We start from the raw sequence: 21585 nt of genomic DNA on the forward strand, positions 1-21585 counted from the left end.
TTAGTTTTTGATTTCATAAATGTATGTCCTCAAAGCTAGTTATTTTGGATAGTTTTTCCACTATGCACATTTTCCCTCGGCTGATCAGCAAAATAGTTAATGCTTTGTAGCTTCAATAGAAAAGACCTTCCCTTGCATGTTGCAATAACGTCTATCAATAAATATAATGTTCTTAGTGTAGTTAGTGATTTAAGGTGCATTTTGGGACTCATTTAGTCTGCATATTGGACTTATCGATAGATATAACTGTAAACAGCTGAGAAAATGAATGTTTTTATCAGTACCTTTAAAATAGTTTTTTTTTCAGATAAGCTACATTGATCATGTTTTGCAACCAGCTATACAATATTGTTGCGACAACGCTTCCGTTAAATTTAGACATATAAATATTTCGGCTAAAACTTGTCCAAATTTATTTTTAAATGTCAGATGTCTGAATAATGTGGTGTATAACTTTTGAATTACTTTACGACACTAAAATCATGTCCATACGGTCGCAAAAGCCACGAGAGGTTAATAAAATGTGGCATTGTCGAGCATGTGTTATCAGCTGTTTGAATGTATATGTCTGTATATATAAAGCACTTAAATGTTCCTAGTTTTCTTCACCAGAGAGGGACTGCTAAGGCAACATGAAAGTGTTAGTTCTGTTGTCGGTATTGGGACTAGTCGTCGCCGTGCCTGTTGTCGATGAGGTCTGTTTACAAATTTTAGATTTATTGTGAATTAATTACTGCATACAGCATAAATAATGGTATACAATTTTGTCAAATTTTGTTCTGAGTATAACAAAAACAGACTGTTAATGTCTGAATACATACCAAAATCAAGACATCATAAAGGCTAAATAATAAATGACTTTTCATATAGTCACAGAAATGCTTTAAAAGCGCACACATTATTTTGGTTCATGAGTATTTGAAGTAAAGTAGGTGATGCTTCATTTTGACTTTTTAGTAGAATTTCTAATGTTTAATTTGAAACTGTTCCTACGCGAAATTTAATCTATGTGTTTGATAATGATGAAAATCCCTTTTAGTTCAACTACCGGACGGGAAGAACATTTTATTTATCAGATAAAATAGTTATGTTGTATAAATTTCGGCGTTCTTCTGAAATATGGCGAGAGAGTCTTGACATTAACACTTTCTTATCTAAACCGTTGATTTTGTACAAAAATTGTTTGAAATTACACACAATGATTTATTAAATATGTTTAACTTTTGATATTCTAGTCTTATTCTCATTATACTAAAGCTTAAGGAACGCTATTCAGTTAACATCAAACATTCTAGGTATTAAGCACAGTTGTAGGCGGCATAAATCTTAAACACATAGACTGAGGTCCAATATTATAGACAACAAAGAAAAACCAAACAACCTAATGTACCGCCTTGGACGGTCAGTTGCAAAAGCACCACTGGAGAATTTTAACCTGTAAATAAATGCACCAATCCTCATTCTTAATCTCCATCATAATCCAACACTACAGTTATTATCATCCGTTGAATCCTTAAGCATGTAATGTTTACAGAAGGCATGGCATGTAAACCAGAGAAACACTGTTTCTGTAAATTAACATAAAAAGAAAACTGAATGAACCATGTATACGTATTCTTTAATGCCATGCCAGAAGTCGGAGCATCACAAGTACATACTATGGAGGGACGAAACAGACCAGAAGTCAGATTTCAAATTACATCAATTTTAATACCTTCCTGTGTGCAATACTGGGATTTTCATAGCCTTATTCTTAAACAACATCCCCATGAAATATAGTTTTAAGTTGCCTTGTTTAAATTACTTTTAACTTTTAAGACGTAGTTTCGGTTACTATAGTAAATTTTGAAAATTATGGAAACAATTTATTATCACGTTAGCCCAACCAAAGAAATTGTTGATACTATATTGATTATGTCATTTAAATCCTCAATATTACCACACGTTTTGAATCACGTTAGCCCAACCAAAGAAATTGTTGATACTATATTGATTATGTCATTTAAATCCTCAATGTTACCACACGTTCTGGTATTCGTATTCATTCAAAACTTCAACAAATATGTTTCAATATTTAAAAGAAAAGTTTTTTTGACTATTTTCTTTTGCTGACACATTTAGCATTTTAGTTGAAAGTATCTATTACGGTAAGTCTGTATGATCAGATAAGTGTTTGTACAGTCAAATTCTTTTATATTGCAGACACAAGCTGGTGTTGAGGTCATTTACGGAGGTTTGTATCAGTTTTTTTTTGCCATTGTAAGATGCGAATGCATGAATGTTGAACTAATCATGCACATGTGTAATTTCTGCAAAATTGTTTTGGTTTCCCATTTAAGAAAACGTTCAATTTAGAATCAAATTATATTTTTGTTAATAATAACAATCTTGAGATAATGTTTACAATGTTTTCGACATAGAATCGACGGGTGTTTAGTCCTTTTTGTTTTAGTGCAAGTATCATTTTAGTTTGTCATTTTTTAATTTTTCTATATTTCAAGAAAATTACTCTCTAATTTAAATAAACTGCATTTGATCAAGTGAAAAAACTTCATAAATCGTGTACACAGTTGCTCGCACTTGTAGCATATGCTAGTATATGCTAGACATAGAAGCTAGTGGAACACATCTAGGCGGATCTAGAAAGATTCAAACTAGTCATTTGCTTGAGCTGTGTAATGTTAAACACAACGATATGTTGCATATAAGCATCTAAAAGAAAATAATATTGTCATCACTTGCATTGAAACTAGGACATGTTTGATAATTTTGTTTCACATTTTAAAGAATATATTTATCAAAATAGGAAATAGGAATTTCATTTATATAATGTTGAAAACTTTTTAATTAAAATGTATATGGCTTTATGGACGAATACTTAGAATTCGTCATTCTCTCATGACCTTGGATATTATGAACTCTACTGTTTTGATCATCTTTTCCGTTTGTAGATTTTTCTCGAGTTTTCTGTTTAATATAAGACAATACTTTTGAAAACTATATATCAATGTTAAGATGTCTAAGAATAGTAATAGGGTATTGTTGAAATTCTGTAGTATTTCATCTTCTTTTGAATTTATCTTAAAAACGGACTTGATAGAGTATGATTTACAGCAACTTTCAGAATTCTGGATAGTTAAATTACAAAAAAAGTAATATTCGCCTTACTTTTCGTTGAATCAATAAGAAAGTTTTCAATTATCTCAGTCAACAAGGAAAACAACTATTTGTTTAACAATTTTAGAAAATTCTGAAAATCATTCGAAGCTTTTTTCTACAATAACATCTTTGCGTATAAAATAAATATAAAAAAAACCCTTCATAATATTAAAATTTCCCTCTAACAACACCAGACCACCTGCAAAATGGTGTGTCACAAATATCTGCCTCTCATTAGCATTGAGAAAACCTATTAAAGATGGTGCAAACAGTAGACTAAATAATACTTTTCGTTAAATACCAGAAACGAATTTGTACGCGTATTATAACTGCACGAAAGTATGTCGTTTTTGACACTAGATACTGTTGTTCTAGATTCACAGAGTAAATAACGTATTCCGTGGTGAACTAGTATTGCGACAGTCACGAAAGTATCCACTTTAGGACAATATATTAGAGTGGGTCACGTGAAAGATAAGAGAAATGCCCGAAGTAGGCAGATCAATGGAGTTTCATTTCTGCTAACGCATATACCGCCACACTTAATCGAAAATATACAATTTTGCAGTACAGATGTATCTAAAAGACATTCAGGATAAAAAAGAATATATATATATATATATATATATATATAACCATTAACTTGTTTAATTATAGGGTCTAATTTAAATAGGAAAGCCAACAGTTGGATCCGAAGTCGGTTGTCGGGCCACGAAGTGGAAAAGTGGGTCTTTTGGCAACCAACTGTTTTTTACCACTTCACCAATGGTCTAGTGGGTTACCCCTATGCAACTAGCCTAATGTGTTAAGAACCGATAAGTGGGCCTCTTTGATTATAACTGATTGGTGGGTTAAAATTTTATATAAAAATTATATAGGGACCCATTATTTAACCAAATATATATATATTGCTTGACACTATAGTATTCTAAATCACTGTGATATTTCTGCATTTCAACAATGATGGCTTTAACACATAACATGTTATTAATGTTACGTAATTCTGCACGTTCTGATCAATTTTTGTTTCATAATTTTTCATAACTTCAGAATATACGTAGAAAGCTGGTCAAACAGGGAAGTGAGTGTCACTTGCTTGTGTTTATTCTTGATTGATTTGAAAAATTGGAGTGTGCATAGGAAAATCCAATTTTAAATAACATATTTTTTCCAATAAAATTGTTTCTGTACTGCAGATTTTGATTAAACTTTGGAAAGTCAATTAATTGTCTATAATACGTTGAGATAAAATTTGGTGGTCCGTGTGATTATTTTCAAGAGATCTGCCCATAATTAAAGAGGTCCACCAATTTCATGTGGATCTGAAGGCATTATGTAGAATTATTTCACGTCTGTCATTTTCTTATCTCTGAGTAAGGTTGTTGTGGTTAACGTATAAACAAGACTACATTTAAATGTAAGATTATTTTCTATTCCGTATACCGGAATAGTCGTGACATAGCTTTGTATTGTCAATGCCCAAAACAGCAAGAACCTCAGAAAGAACAGTTAAGCGAACTCATTTTTAATTAGGTTTAGAAAACAAATGTTTGTTCTTTTTAGCTCATCTGATTTTTTGAAAAAAAAAGATGAGTTATTGTCATCACTTGAGCGGTTGTCGGCGTCGGCGTCGGCGTCGGCGTCGGCGTCTGCGTCGGCGTTGCCTGGTTAAGTTTTATGTTTAGGTCAGCTTTTCTCCTAAACTATCAAAGCTATTGCTTTGAAACTTGGAATACTTATTCACCATCATAAGCTGACCCTGTATAGCAAGAAACATAACTCCATCTTGCTTTTTGCAAGATTTATGGCCCCTTTTGTACTTAGAAAATATCAGATTTCTTGGTTAAGTTTTATGTTTAGGTCAACTTTTCTCCTAAACTATCAAAGCTATTGCTTTGAAACTTGGAATACTTGTTCACCATCATAAGCAGACCCTGTACATCAAGAAACATAACTCCATCTTGCTTTTTGCAAGATTTATTGCCCCTTTTGGACTTAGAAAATCAGTTTTCTTGGTTAAGTTTTATGTTTAGGTCAGCTTTTATCCTAAACTATCAAAGCTATTGCTTTAAAACTTGCAACACTTGTTCACCATCATAAGTTGACCCTGTATAGCAAGAAACATAACTCCGTCCTGCTTTTTGCAAGATTTATGGCCCCTTTTGGACTTAGAAAATATCAGATTTCTTGGTTAAGTTTTATGTTTAGGTCAACTTTTTCTCTTAAACTATCAAAGCTATTACTTTGAAACTTGCAACACTTGTTCACCATCATAAGCTGACCCTGTACAGCAAGCAACATAACTCCATCCTGCTTTTTGCAATAATTATTGCCCCTTTTGGACTTAGAAAATCATTTTCTTGGTTGAGTATTATGTTTAAGTCAACTTTTCTCATAAACTATCAAAGCTATTGCTTTAAAACTTGCAACAGTTTTTCACCATCATAAGTGGACACTGTACATCAAGAAACATAACTCTATCCTGCTTTTTGCAAGAATGATGGCCCTTTTTAGACTTAGAAAATCATGGGTAGGACAATATTTCTATTACACAAAAAAATCAGATGAGCGTCAGCACCCGCAAGGCGGTGCTCTTGTTTAACTAATGCAACCGACCCTCTTTATCTACCATCGATCGTAAAGTTTTTCTATTTTTCTTTTGTTTTGCGAAAAAAAAATAAGAATGAAAAATATAGCGAACAATACTTTACAATGTATAATAAATGAGCATGTAAATCATATATAACACACCTCTGTAAAATACCCCGTTTTTGCGGTTATCGGCAACAGTACTGTAGCGAATTTTATGTATATTTCATAGAAGAAGGTGACGCATGTATCTATTTGCTAGGAAATAATTTGTGCCCATGTTTCCAAAATATATCTCTTTTTATCTACACTCATCAGGCATAATTCAAACTTTGCCGAATCGCCGAAAAATATACAATATAGCAGCATATGAACTGAATATTTTACACCTCAAGTAATAACTAAAACTTCCTAGTATAGCGATATACTTCTGATTTTTTTTTCATGCCTGTTTCTACGAAATATGCGGACGATTTGCCGACACACTTTGACATTTTTATATAAAATTTGTATCCAATATTGACATATTTCAATGAAAATTTGATATAATATCTTATTATTCAAACTAAATAAAAAGTAACAACGACAACAAATCGAATTAAATTCATTGAGCTGTGGCATTTAAAAGACAATAAAATCTATTAGCAGATCAAGTAAAAGCGCATAACTCACCCAAGCAAATTAGTACCAGAGTCGGTTCATTAGAGGTAAAGAAACACTCAACACACCTCACGCTCCTCATTAACTGCTTAATTAAGTGGAATTCTATTATAGTAAAACTGAAGACTTTAAACCGTTAGTAACATTAAAAGTGCATCTAGGTGCTGGCCGCTGTGTGGTAGTTAGTGCCTTCCGAAGATTAAAAAAAAATGCGGCTAGTAATCTTGATTTACATGCTCTGTTAAAAAGTTATCTACCGTTAGTGGTAGTTTGTCATGTGTTTACCCTATAACTGTTGTACCGCATATGAATGACTGACTATGTTGTGACTCTTCTTCCTCCTATGCTATGACTATGTCACTATGGTGAAGTTGTTTTACCCTTAGTATGTTTCGATATTTACTGATTCTGTATTTTACAGAGGAGGCCTCTGATAACCCTGAAGAAACCTCGGGGTATTTTGAGGGAGACATCGAACTTTTACCAGGAGAAAACCCATTGGTACAATTTACATATTATAGATTATATAATTTTTTATGGTATGTGAATGTTTTAGGTTTATTTCCAAAACGTTAAATTAGTGTATTTCAAATAAAATAAAATATAAATGCAAAAGTTTGATAAATAGAAATTTTATTATAAGATGTACAGCATTATAAAACGGTCGCCTCTTAATAAATATTTTAATCAACATGGGTTTTAGACACCAGCTATTTGATATGTAATAAGGTAATAAGTAAGAAATATCAATAAAAAGCATCATGATTATTTACTAACATGTCAGATAAATTTACCCCTAACTAGAATAACAAGTAATAGTAATACCAACCATATGAGAACATTATGCTTAATGTGTATAAAACTGTTGTAACCAATGTATTTAAAGCACAGAAATGCTATAGCAGATAGAAGAAGGAGATGGGCCAATGGGATTGTTCCGTATGAAATCTCGTCAACTTACCGTAAGTGTAGTAATATATTCATTGCAAGTGATGGTCATGTTTGACATAGAACTTTTCCGTTCTGATAGATATTCCCATGAATTTCTAATAGTTACACATTTTATGCTTCAAAGTTGATATAATTTCAGATCTTCCATTGTTTCATATCGTGTAAAATGTATCAAACTAGCAAATAAAACTGTTTTAATGACTGGCATCGAATACTCCGAAAACAACAGGCAACACGTAAAAGACTACAAGTTTAGCCATGAATAAGTAGTTGTTTAAATGGCATCTACGCTGTAAATGATATTTTACAAACAGCACGAGGGAAGTACTACAGAATAATGATCACGCAATCTACGACTAACTGGTCATGTTCTTACTTGCATGTAAATTAAAGGAATATTTAGGACCAATTATTTATCATTCACGAGTCCTATATATATACACCGAACCGCAAAATAAACGCAACACATTTCTTTTTTGAATATTTCCGCCGTAAATATATTTTACTAACCCAAACGTATTTGAATATTATTTATACATGTAAAATATTACTATGCCACTAAAATTTATTGAAATCATCGTACCGTGACACCTGACTGGCACAACAATACGAAAAGCACGTTTTGCACGTGCGCGCTCAAAGTAAGTAAATTATTTTTAAAAAATCGCTAATTTCGTGACCTGTTACGATTTTACAATTAAAAAAACACCCCAAAAGATTTTTAGCTGACATAAATAGTCTTTTGCAATGCCACGACTTCCGGATAATTTGCGAAATCTGGCTGTCGAAATGCTACATGCATGAATGTCCACGAGACGTATAGCTGCAGCATTAGGTTGTCATGCTTCGACGATTGTAAGACTCCATCAACGTCTATTACAAACTGGTAATGTTCAGGATCGACCAAGGACAGGACGTCCCAATGTGACAACACCGGCACAAGACGCACAGGTGCAAGCTGCCCGCCTCAAAGCCACAACTACAACTACTGGGATTAATGGGTGAGTCTCATATACATGTACAAAACATTAACATTGCAATCATTCTTTATTTTAAAAAAATAACCAGTTATATGTATCAACCTTGTTGGTATCAATTAAACAAATAACGCAATGAAGTCATATTGATAATATTTCATATGCGATTCGGTGCACTACTTCATACAATGATACAAATAACGTAATGTGCATGTACTTGTACTAATTGCATATTTGTTCATTGTAGACGTAACGTCAGCGATGATACGATACGCCGTCGGCTATATGCTATTGGTTTCAAGGCTAGACGCCCGAAGAAAGAATTGATTCTCACTGCTAGAAATCGGCAGAGGCGTTTAAAGTGGGCTACGAGACATCTACGATTTACCCGCAGGCAATGGGGTCAAGTGCTATTTTCGGACGAATCCAAGGTCAACGTCAACCGGCAGGATGGACGTGTACGTGTATGGCGCGCACGTGGTGAGCGAGTAGCAGATCAGTGTGTACAGAGGTATGATCCTAGGGGTGGTGGAAGCGTGCACATCTGGGCTGGTATGTCCCAATTTGGACGTACTACTTCTCAACGGCAACGGCAACGCCCATAGGTACGTAAATGACGTTCTCCAACCGGAAGTGATGCCGTATATGCGACAGAAACTACGTGGTGGCATATACCAGCATGATAATGCAAGGCCTCACACGGCGAACCTAACAACTAACTTTCAAAGAAACAATAATGTTAATGTCCTGGACTGGCCGTCCTTGTCGCCAGACCTGGCACCGATAGAGAACATCTTGGCGGAGCTCAAAACACGCGTGTATGCACGTCAACCACCACCGAACAACCTTCAACAGTTACGTCAGGCTCTTATCCAAGAGTGGAACAATATTCCACAGAACGATATCGCGAATGTAATTGGCTTCATGAGACGTAGATGCGTTGCTTGTATTCAGGTCAATGTAGGATACACGAGATATTGACAATGTGTGAAAATTGAACTTTGACATAATGAAATCGGGGTTATTTGTTGATATATTTTAATGAAATTTACACAGTATGTAGGTAAGGTACCAATGAAATGAAATAAACTCGTTATTCATCATTTGAATTGTTTATTTTCGAATAAGATGTGTTTCCCCAACCCGTTGCGTTTATTTTGCGGTTCGGTGTACATCTATATTACTGTGTGTCTTGTAACAAGATGCTACAAATGCAATATAATATAACTCATAATATAAAGTTGCAAACTTTAAACTGCATTTTTGTAGCATCTGCTGTGCAGAATATCTTCCATCAAGCCATGACTGAAATCGAATCTAGAACAAAAGTCAACGGCAAGACATGCATTCATTTCAAACCTCATTCTGGAGAATCCGGATTCGTTAAATTTGTTACTGGAACCGGGTTTGTATAATCTTTCAAATTCTAATGGGTTCGTTTCTTGACAATTTCGGCAGGTCATTAAAGTATGTTAGTAACAGGTCACACTTAATTTATCTACGTACAGTGTGGTTTAAATTCACGACATACATGAAATGTCGTCCCAAATGACGTCAAGCACACGGACGATATTTGCACGCCGAAAAAAATGTTTGTAATAAATCGTTGTATCAATGTATTTATCCAACGGAAAGGACTATGAATACAGACTGTAATAAATGTTACCTACCGGTTTCTTTGTTCGATGAGGTCTATAAACACCTTATAGACCACCAATTTCCAGGCCTGTCCTACCTCTACTGTTTACACGAAAAATCTCATGTTCCTGTAGCGGAATCGGACCCGAGTCGCTTGGATGATAGTCCAATGCTCCATCCACTGAGCCAAATTTGTCGACACACTTACTCACTTGTCAGAGATTAAATTTAAAGTTATGCGTAAGCGACCGAAACAATGCAGTAGAATCATGAGAAATCCGTGCCTGTAATTTAAGGCGAACGCGTGACTGACTCCGTAAACATAGTATCACTGGTTTCAAGAAAAGCGGCATGCCTTCAGATCGTTCGACAACAACAAAAAAATCATTTTTTAGATATCTTGAAATAAATGCTATATTTCTTAAGAAGGTTTTAAAACTTTATTACTGACAAACTTTATGTTACGGAAACGCATGAGAATTTGCTGTTTTTACTACTTTTTACGATGAAAATCGAAAGGCGTTTGTCACGGTTTTACTCCAGGTAAACTGTCTCGATTATAAATATCTATAATAGACCTTTCTAACGTAAACGTAAATCGGAAACGGATTACTGAATCCGTAAATGTTATTTGCAAATAATGGTCTAAGGGAGATACTATTGCATTACTATTGGATGAAATTGTCTCCCCTAGACCACAGATTAGCCTAAAATTTTACGAATTCAGTATTCCGTTTCGTTATTACGTTTACGTTAGAAAGGTCTATTTTGAAGTCATTATTCACTACTTCGGCTATAACGCTATTGGTTACCACAACAGGAAAATGTTTGTTTTTGCCGCGGCGGTCCGGGGTTTGATTCCCGACGCGGTCATCTTGTTTTTCTTGATTTGGAATTTTTGAAATATTTTAGAAACAAAAATTCATATTTTAATATTCATAATATGACCAAAACTTCAATTTGAAAGAAAGATTATTTTTTAGCCAAATCTGGAGGCATGCTGCTTTAAGTGAGAAATTTCCGACCAGTTTTATATATCTTGAAAATTGATCTAAACATGACTTTACTGTAAAGTTTTAACATTCAATTCTAAAAAAGTCTTGATATTTGTCTGAAAGTTAATACTGGCCAACTCGTCCGTCTAGGAGGAGAATGCTTCATGAAACAGGACATTTTATTTTACAATGAAAAATAAAGACAATGATAAAATTGCAAAAAAAGAAAAAAAAACAAAAAACACAACTTTCGTCCAGGTTAATCATTAATCTGCTTTGAAAATTGTAACGATTTTCAGTACAATCAACATGGAACATAAATTTAAAAAAAAACAGTCCTGTTTAATGATCGTGAAACATTCCAAACTTGTTTGAAATAAGATTGACAGTTTAAGCATATTTAAAGACCGTTTTTAGGAAGTGGCAATTGATGAGTAACTGGTCAAAGTACATTTCTTGTTTTCTGAAAAATGTTCTTATTTTGCTGAATGTCGTTAATTCATATCAAAATATCAGTCGCCATTTTATGCCTTTAAATATCATAAGATATTTTGAACTGTACAAAGTTTTGTCGACCTGACAGTCTTTCATACGTATAAAACTGACAGTTTCCTGGATTCTATACTTGTATTTACATCCACAAGTATCTGACAACTTCCTCACGTGAATCAGATGTGGAGGACCAGAACGAATTTAAACTATATAATATTTATTCAAATCGTTGCCATGTATGTATATTTAGGTAGCAAATTAAAGAACTAAATAAACTAAAAGTTTCTTATAATAATTATGAAAAACAAGAGCTGTCACTATTGGTGACAAATAGCCCCGAAGTAGGCCCCAAAATGCCACAGTTGTGTGCACAAAAGAAATCACATATCATTTTGTGACCTTGACCTTGCCCTAAGAGGCCTCGGTCATAAACGTGACACATCTTCTCAATATGGTTAACATTTGTGTCAAATTATTTTCAAATCCCTTGATGAATGGCAGAGTTATTGACAAGACAAGAAACACCTTTGACTTCTAAGTGTGACATTGACCTTGGAGCTAGAGATCTGGGTCCCGCGCGCGCATGACACCTCATCTCATTATATGGAACATTAATGCAAAGTAATTTCAAAATTCCTTCATCAATGACAGAGTTATGGACCGGACAAGAAACAAACCAATTTAACCTTTGACCTATCATTGTGACCTTGACCTTGGAGCTAGGGGTCTGTCTCTTGCTCATGACACGTCGTCCCAATATGAGGAACATTTATGCCAAGTAAGTTCAAAATTCTTTAAAGAATGGAAGAGTTATGAACCGGACACGAAACATACCCTGTTAACCTGACTTATAAGAGTGACATTGACCTTGGGAGCTAGGGATCTGGTCTTGCGCTTGACATATCGTCTCATTATGATAAACATTTATGCTTAGTTGTTTCAAAACCTCTTCATGGATGGCAGAGTTATGGACATGACAAGAAACAGACCATGTTAACCTTTGACCTCTAAGTGTGACCTTGACCTTGGATCTTGGAGCCTGGGTCTTGCGCCTGACACGTCATCTCATTATTGTAGATATTTATGCCAAGTTATTTCAAAATCCCTTTATGGATGGAAGACAAACATCCCGGACAAGAATTAACCGGACGCATACACGCACGGACGCACGCAAGGACGGACATTGCGATTTTCATATGCCCATCTTGCGGGCATAAAAACTTATAAAATACCATCCGCGTCAAATTCTGACTAATTGACTAAACACACATCGATAATCTCAGAAAGAGACTATAATCTTCCGAATATTTCCCAAATGTGCACGGATTTTTCATGGAAAACAAAATGTCATGTCCTAGTTGCTGACAAATATATTTACGTATGCGTAGCAAGTTGGGCCTTTTGTTATATTAATAGTATCCGATAAATTGTAGCACATATTGTCTTCTTCCTTCTTCTAACTATTTGTTTGTAATCATACATACACGTTACAAACGTTCTTCAAATCCGAAACAAATCTGGACTAGGTAAAACAAAGAAGCATGTAGGTAAGTCAGTTATCATACTCGGAATAGGTCTGCATAGTGTTTATAGACCAGTGAGGTGATTTGAAAATCCGCCCGCTACGCTCGCTCGGTTCACAAATCCCTCACAGGTCTATAAACACAATGCAGACCTATTCCTCGAACAATAACTATTACATAATCTAAGATATGACTGTATAATCAATGTTAGAAAGTTATGTAAATTGATGGAAAACTGTTTTCAGAACGTAACATGCTGAGTTCAACTAGATTTCACATTTTAAAATGTATTTAAAATACAATATCATTTGTAAATTCACTGTATGATCATTATGTTGCCCGGGGTGTTTTGCCCATGTATTATTCTGATTTTCTAGGGAAAACAAAAAATATATAATAATACGCTGCAAATACTACTGAAAAAAAAAGGAGCAAAATTCATTTCAAACGCATAACGGATAATCGAATACATGGTTATAAACTAACACAATTGAACAAATAACAAAACAATTCTTCGTTTTAGTTTATTAATATGTCTGTACATTAGATGACAGTGAAGAGTAACCATACGATATATATGTTTTGTGCTGACAGGTTAGAAAGTCGAGCAGTTTTCTCTTTTGCCATACTGTTAATTCATGATTTTAGTTTTCATGACATTAACTTAGCTGTACAGCGTAGGTAGAAAGGGATTTATTTAATGTAAAAAAAATAAACTGAAGACTCAAACGTTATTAAAGGGTTTGAGAATAAAAAACTTCACGGAAAATATATCGCGTGCCATACAAATGAAAATGACACGACCTTACATTTGTCTTGACAATTTTCCCAATTTATAGTTTCTTACTAGTAAAAAATCTATTTGATATTTTTTCACTGTGAAGGTACAAAACATTTTTCACTCCAATATTTCGATAATTCACTGAAAAGCATGTAATAAATGATTTTGCTTTTATGCAGTTGTCATACACCAGTAGGGTACATCGGCCGTCAGTCGAGTGTTACAATTGGACATGGTTGTGAACGCAAAGGAACTGTTATGCACGAGCTGTTGCACGCGCTCGGATTCTGGCACGAGCAGAGCAGAACCGACAGAGACAATTATGTAACAATCCATTTCAATAACATACAGAAAGGTTAGTAAACTACCTGTGTAATGTAAAGCTAAGTTAGCTGTTTACGTCACATGTTAATGTGGTACGAATCACGTCATCAATGTTAATTGTGCAATCTGATTAATTCATGACCTAAAATCTGACAACGGCCTATAAAGCATTAAGCTCAGACGACATTTCCACAGGCTAATCACAGAGTTCCTTTCACTTCAAAAAGTAAAAATGCAATCACCAAACAGCACTCCATGTAAGTTATACCTGTGAACACAAACTGTGTATACATATATTTAAATAAAATATATACAGATGTATACAGATGCAACAAGCAGACACAAGCATACATCAAGAAATACGATTTAAAAATGCATACGGTTATTACAGCTGATGAAAAGATCTAGATGCACTAAGTGTAAGTTTCCAGGGCATTCGTTAATGTCAATGACGCTATAAACAAACTTGAAATTGAAATCCTGTTATTCAAAAAGGGAATGTATCGTCTTCAGATCAAGCTTGGGTTATCTCATCTTCAAGATAGCCAGTAGTGCCCATCTTTCACTAGAATATTTTATTTTTAGATATTTACTTGAAATTATTAGTGTCCACATCAAATGTATTAAACTGTCATGAATATATAGATTAATTAAGAAATAATAAATCTGTTCCTATATTTTATCAGTTAATAAAATATGGGCAGGAGTTTGGATGCGTAATAATTATATCACGAGTGCGTAGCACGAGTGATTTAATTATCCGCATCCAAACGACTGCCCATGTTTTATTAATTGATAAAATTATTGGAACATATTTATTATTTCGATTCTAACAACGCAAATAATTCGCATTTTACAGTACTACATTTTCAGCGTAATACGTCATTCGGGTCATATGCTGTTACAATTTACCCCCCTATGGTTAGAGAAAGTTGCGTAGCCAATGTAACGTATAGATATTTGTTTCTTTTTATCAGAAGTTTGAGAAGTATTTATAATTTAGTAATCTAACAGCTCGCAAACTAATTATGAAGAGAATCGTCAAATAAAGCGAGTTGACCCTGTGTTACAAGTTACGAGCTTAACTTTATATGACGTCACATAATTATGACGTCATACTTTATGTCATACATTTATGACGTCACCGCTGAATCTTAATTAAGGTAGTTCTGCACGTTTGAAAAACCGGAAGTGATGGCGTAACGTCATTTTTCCGGAAAACGTAGAATAGAGCCTGGATTTGGCGTACGGAAATGAAAATCAATTTATGAATTAATCGAAACCTGTGAGTAAATTTGTTACAATGGCACTGTTGCTATATTTCTAAAGTCAAAATATGATATTAAAACATGTGTCACGTTAGAAAAATCAAAATAATGTCTTAAAATTAACGTGAAATATCCGGTTCCCTTTAATCATGGCCAAATATCTCAAAAATAAGCACACGGACCTATACAATTTATTTCACCAAACTTTAGGCCATGTGTTTATTTACAACTTTGAGAAGTTTCATCAAAATCTACATTGTAGAAAAAATTCTATTCGCGAAAATGTTATGAAAGTTATGATTTTCCCATAGACTCCCATTATGAAATATTGCGTGATGTCCAAATTTTTCAAATCAGCCTAGCAAAAAATCAAGCACACGACCCTGTGTTTTTTATTTGCTGAATTTTCTAGGTATATTCTGAAGTTTTGAAAAATTGGGTTTAATCAAATTCTACATTGTAGAAAAAAAATAGATCCAAACGTGCAGAACTACCTTAAGCTAATTGAATTCGCTTGTAGAGATCAAAATGTGTTTTACGGTCCAACACATAAGTCAATATGACATTTTATCATATTTACGTTTTTGAGATGCTGTTTTCAACCGTTTGGCCTTGAAATAATTTGTATGTAATGGAACTGAAGAAGAATCTCTTATTTCACAATCATAGGGGGTGAAATGTAACAGCCAACCATATTTTATCGTAGATTCATGTATAGGCGATTTTGCTATATGTTTATATACCAATTGCTGCAGATCGTGTTAGAATTCTGTATATAAAGCTACATTCATATCTAAATGTCATATAGTAACATATAGTTTAAAAACTTCCAGTTTTTAATGAAAGTACGTATTTATACTGTATTAAGATATGCATGTATTATGTGTGTACTATTTTAAACAAAAAACACAGTACTGTTTATACACATAAACTTGTTACTTTTATATATAGTAACTGTTTATATTTACAAATATGAAATTTATGTCTTCACCTTTAATGAAATCGTTTGCTTCAGTCAGATTTATTATTCGTGCTGCCTAGAATGGACTAGAAACGTAGGGAATACAGCAAGTTTAAAAAACTTTGTCATTACACTCAAAAATACTTCTTAGGCTGAAAAGATGTTAACAGTGCTATCGGAGTACAGTTTCTACAATACATTGAAATTGCTTGTTTTGTAACTTGTGGCTGAGAAGTGAGAAGTATCGGTTTCAAAACCTTTACTGATATTAATGAAACCATTATATTTTAACAAGGTCATGAGGGAAATTTCAACAAATACCAGCAAGGTTACATCGATATGTTAGGACAACCTTACGATTATGGAAGTATCATGCACTACAGTGCCTATGCCTTTGCTATTGACCGTTCAAAGATGACCATTGAGCCAAAGCAGAATGGAGTGACCATAGGTCAGAGAGTCAGACTCAGTAACACTGACGTTAAGGAGATCCAGCTCCTGTACGGATGTATATCTGACACAGGTCATACCAGTGCTCCAGTGTCCGGATTTGTGACTCCAGCTCCAGCTGCCACTGCGAAACCTCCATCTGGATGTGAGTAAATACATTAAATAAACGGAAAAAATAATCTTGCGGATCAACGTGAAGTTTAACCATATGTACGTGCTCATGGATGGAAAGCCGCCAACTGAAGAGGAAGGCTGTATTTTTAAACTTTAAAGCATTAATTTCCGTGAATTGTAAACAGTCTTATCGAGTCTATCCAATGAGCGCGACTTACGGATTTTCTTGACCAATGAAAATGTTTCGTAAGTCTCAGGACTCTGATATATCAGTTTCGTAGAAAATGTAGATCCGTTAGCTGATTTAAACGTTCGAACTGTTGTAGTTACTACTAGAAAAGATACATTACGGTACTAAACATAGATAATGGTATAACAAAAAAAAATGTTTGTTCTGACTTACGGAAACAAGATCCGTGTATTGGTTGCACTTCAAGTTAAATGCAAGCTCCCTAGGCAACCGAGTGAAAGTTTTGCGTTTATTAGAAAACGAATTAGTTTGTTCTTAGAGTTACACTTAGATTGCATGAAGCAGCTCATATGATTTAAGTGAGACAATAAACTCGTTTGTACTGGTTTCCGCGATAGGGTAAACACTTCCCCATAGATTATGTTCCCTCAGCTGTTTATATAAACTTGTACTCTCGGGGTTTTTCAGGTATGAATAAAATGGAAAATGGAGTTTTATTCGATCTTATTGCTGTAAACAGAAATAGTTTATTAACTTAACTGTATTTGTGACAGGTTGGTCTCTGTCAGATCATTGTACATTTGGTAACAGTATTACAATGACCTCTGTCAGTAATTATCATATTCCTAGTATAATAAGTGATTTTAGTCGCATTTTGGGCCTCGTCATAATGAACTGGTCGGTAGAAATTACTGTAAACAATTGAGGGAACGCTTTCTTTTATCATTGCCTTTAAAGTAGTTTTTCAGATAAACTACATTGATCATATTTTGTTTTTATCAAGAATTGCCAATGTCAATACTTCGTACTTCATTCATAAGCCGAAACTGATTCAAGCTTTCACCTATTACAATTGCACTATTGTAGCTGATGTATGCACATTTGAGCACAACTTCTGTCACTGGACTCAGTCCCATAGCGACAATACTGATTGGAGACGTCATTTCGGTAAAACACCAAGCTCAAACACGGGACCATCAGCCGATTCACACGGATCGGCAAGAGGTTAACACTATAATTTATATAAACTGTATCATAAATATATATATTGTACTGGGACAATCTGATAAAGTTAACATTATTTGTTTTTAACTGTTTTTGACATGAATCCTAAAATCGTGACAACGACTACTTATAAGGTTCTTTACACGTTTCGATTAACTGAAGGTGACACCGTAACGTCATTTATCCGGAAAATCTGGAACAATGACTAGTATGCATTACACGGGCTACATAAGTAATGCCGTGAATTTATTACAACTGTTTTATTAAGAGCTTAACAGTCAAGGTTATTGCCTTTCTTAAGGTTAACATTGATAACAGATAGGTTTTCATGTAAAATAATTCTAAATGATAACAAAAGGACTCCTATCGATATTTGGCGAATTGTGAAAAATTGAGCACACTGACCTGTACATTTGATTTGGCCTTATGATTGAAAATAATAAAAAAATATCTGCAACTGTAAAGGTTTAAGTAAAATCTACTATGTGGAAAGTTTTCTATGTATACGCGAAAATGTCATCGGAAGTGTAACTTTCCCAGAAGCCCATTTTGAAAATTGACAGCAGTACCAGTATGGGAACCATCGCCATGAGGGTATGGGAGATGAGGCCAGTTTCCCTTTTAATTCTGAGCGAAAGCAATGGAGCTACTGGTACCAATTTTTACGTCTTTGGTATGACGCGGCCGGGGATCGAACCCATCACCTCCCGCACTCAATGCGGACGCTCTACCGTTCAACGGTTCAACAAATATATTTTAATTAGAAGAAGTAAGTATTAAAGTTATAGCAAATATTGATATGAATTAACATATTTAATAGAGTTTTAATTCATTTTTAAAAGGGCATTACATCTACGTTGAGGCCTCTGGACACAAGAATCAAGGAGCCAAGCTCGATTCTCAGGCTTACCCTGGCGGCGACTACTGTGTTGATTTCTACTACCATATGTATGGATCAGACATTGGCTATCTCCGTCTCAATGTCGTCTCTGGCACACATGAGTATCACCTGAAACAATGGGATGGTAACCATGGTGACCACTGGGTACACCAGAGAATGAATGCCCATATTCACACAAGTGGAACCTTCAAAGTATGATTATTTATGCCACTTTATTGATTGAACTTTTGCTGTCAATAATTAACCTATAGATAAGAACTACTCGGTGTACAGTACTTTATTTTTGGACATGAAATACTTGGTCGCGTATGAATTACTCCATTCATACATTAATCACAATCTCGTATTTTATACCCAGTAAGAAAATACTTAAACGAGATTTATATCTTATATTTAAAATTTCTTTTCCTTATCTTTCACATTGACTAATTACCAAATATTGCATACTGCGTCCTGCAAACTAGTATATATTTCGTCAGGTAAAGGCGACTATTTAAATATCAAGAAAAGAATTGTAAACGAGAGTCACGACGTATTTTTCCGTAGGCAACATCTAGTTTAAGGTATTAGGCCCATAATAGAGTACCTCCTTTTTGAAGAGTATTCAATTCCTACCATAAACCTACTTTGACTGCAATTTTCGAGGGGGGGGGGGGGGGGGGGGGGGGGGGGGGGGGGGGGGGGAAGGGGTTAGGTTCAAGCCCCACTGGGACCAATTTTTTTCTTCCTAAATCTCCTTTTTTTCTAGTCAGTTTTTACTTCTTTCAAGACTTATTATTGATTTATTGTACCAAAGTGGAAAGATTTCATTTGATAAGCGACTTCTTGCTGTCCAAAGCGAATTTACCTCTGAAACAGAAGGGGTAGCGTTAGACATCTTTAAGAATTAGTTAAAAGAGTTACATGCGGTAAAAGTTCTCTATTTTGCCTTCATTCTTTAGACTACATATTGTGGAAGAAATGTAGGTAGGTTTTACTTTTGCCACAAGGTTATTTTTGAATAAAGTGAGCAAAATTCAAGACAGACCCGTAGGATTCGACCTTAATTTTTCAATGTTGGAGTTTGAATTCTGTCACATAAAATCTGTTTACTTGAGGCACCCTAGAAAAATTATATTAACAGTTTTATTTTGGGTTTTATAATTGTTTTCCAATAGTTTGATGTTTCATTTATCAAAATTAATGCTATAACGAATTCTCTGCAAACGTTTTGGATAGAGGCCATCACTTTGAAATTTGTCTCTACTTGAGCTTGAGGAAATACCATAAATTACACCAAATTTATAAAAAAAAAAAAAACGGCACGGTAAAAACTGTTTAAAAATTGCAACACAGTGCGAAATACGATCAACTTTAAGAATATACCAAGCAAATGCCATTTTTTTTTAAACATTACTATTAGGGGTCTAATACCTTAATACACATATCTCAAATGACGTCACATATCTCAAATGACGTCACATATCTCAAATGGCATATGGATGAAAATTACAGTTGAAGTCGGCTGAGCGTGAAGACCGCGGAAATGATCTGCCTTTTAGGTGGAACTTGAATGAAAGTTTTATCTCAATAATCAAGAACTTTTCACGACTACAAATGTATCAAAATAACTTTTAGTCAACACAATTATTTTATTAAATTACTTGTTAGGAAGAACAACATTTCAAATTGCTATATCATATATTTTTCAGTTCGAATTTGAAGCGCATACCGGTAACAGTTACCACAGTGACTTTGCTCTCGATGACATCATCATACATCCGGGCAATTGTTAACAATTCTCACCAGATGTCAAATATATTCATTTATGTTTTACAGTGCCATATAATATCTTTATAAAATGATTTAATTTTGTAGCCAAATTGTATGAATAAATTATCTTCTGTGATTGTTTGGTGGAAGAGAATTTTGTTTGAATATTTTTTTCATATATTCATATTGTCTTATAAAATGGTGTTTTCACCACATAGTCGTAGCAAGTTTGTTTAATAGGAATTGAGAATTGAGCCGCGCCATGAGAAAACCAACATAGTGGCTTTGCGACCAGCATGGATTCAGACCAGCCTGCACATCCGCGCAGTCTGGTCAGGATCCATGCTGTTCGCTAACAGTTTCTTCAATTCCAATAGGCTTTAAAAGCGAACAGCATGGAGCCTGACCAGTCTGGTCTGGATCCATGCTGGTCGCACACCCACTATGTTGGTTTTGTCATGGCACGGCTCAATAGATTTAGCAGCTGTAAAGAGGCTAGTTGGAATAGTTACAGGAGGAGGATACGTATATTTTCTAAAAGATCTGGAATGTATTTTGTTCAATTTAATGTATATTTGAGAGCTTGTCTGATTAGAACTTTAAGTCGCTTCAACAGAATTATAACAAAAGCTGTCCGTAAGACAAGCACTGCTCGACTATTCGAAAAGTGTCGCAGAAGCAGGAATATTACCCTTGATGTTATAATATCTATAGAGTTTTAATCTAGTATCAGCATCAGTTTTGGAGATAGTAACTTATATGTAAAACTTTAACCAAGATTTTCTAAGTCCAAAAGGGGCTTAATTAGGCCAAAATACAAGTCAAATTAATGGGACTTAATGCTATCACCTAGTT

The 21585-nt window shown here is 34.4% G+C and overlaps 1 protein-coding gene across 1 annotated transcript; it reads left to right on the forward strand.

Annotated features, from left to right (window-relative positions):
• Positions 1–565: 565 nt before the first annotated feature.
• LOC123564247 (astacin-like) lies at positions 566–20884 on the forward strand. Its single transcript, XM_045357661.2, has 10 exons — positions 566–695; positions 2203–2233; positions 6830–6909; positions 7295–7370; positions 9606–9741; positions 13945–14120; positions 16614–16913; positions 17940–18077; positions 18920–19170; positions 20670–20884. The coding sequence occupies exons 1-10, from the start codon at positions 633–635 to the stop codon at positions 20751–20753; spliced, it is 1335 nt and encodes a 444-aa protein (XP_045213596.1). The 5' UTR covers positions 566–632; the 3' UTR covers positions 20754–20884.
• The last annotated feature ends 701 nt before the right edge of the window (positions 20885–21585 follow it).

This window comes from Mercenaria mercenaria, chromosome 2, assembly GCF_021730395.1.
Source record: "Mercenaria mercenaria strain notata chromosome 2, MADL_Memer_1, whole genome shotgun sequence".
NCBI classification, from domain to species: Eukaryota; Metazoa; Mollusca; class Bivalvia; order Venerida; family Veneridae; genus Mercenaria; species Mercenaria mercenaria.

Excerpts from the sequence above, each read along its gene's own strand:
- LOC123564247 (XM_045357661.2), top strand. The coding sequence starts at position 633 with ATGAAAGTGTTAGTTCTGTTGTCGGTATTGGGACTAGTCGTCGCCGTG. Across the intron at positions 9,742-13,944 it reads AAATTTGTTACTGGAACCGG|TTGTCATACACCAGTAGGGT; the intron begins GTTTGTATAATC and ends GCTTTTATGCAG. Across the intron at positions 14,121-16,613 it reads TTTCAATAACATACAGAAAG|GTCATGAGGGAAATTTCAAC; the intron begins GTTAGTAAACTA and ends TATTTTAACAAG.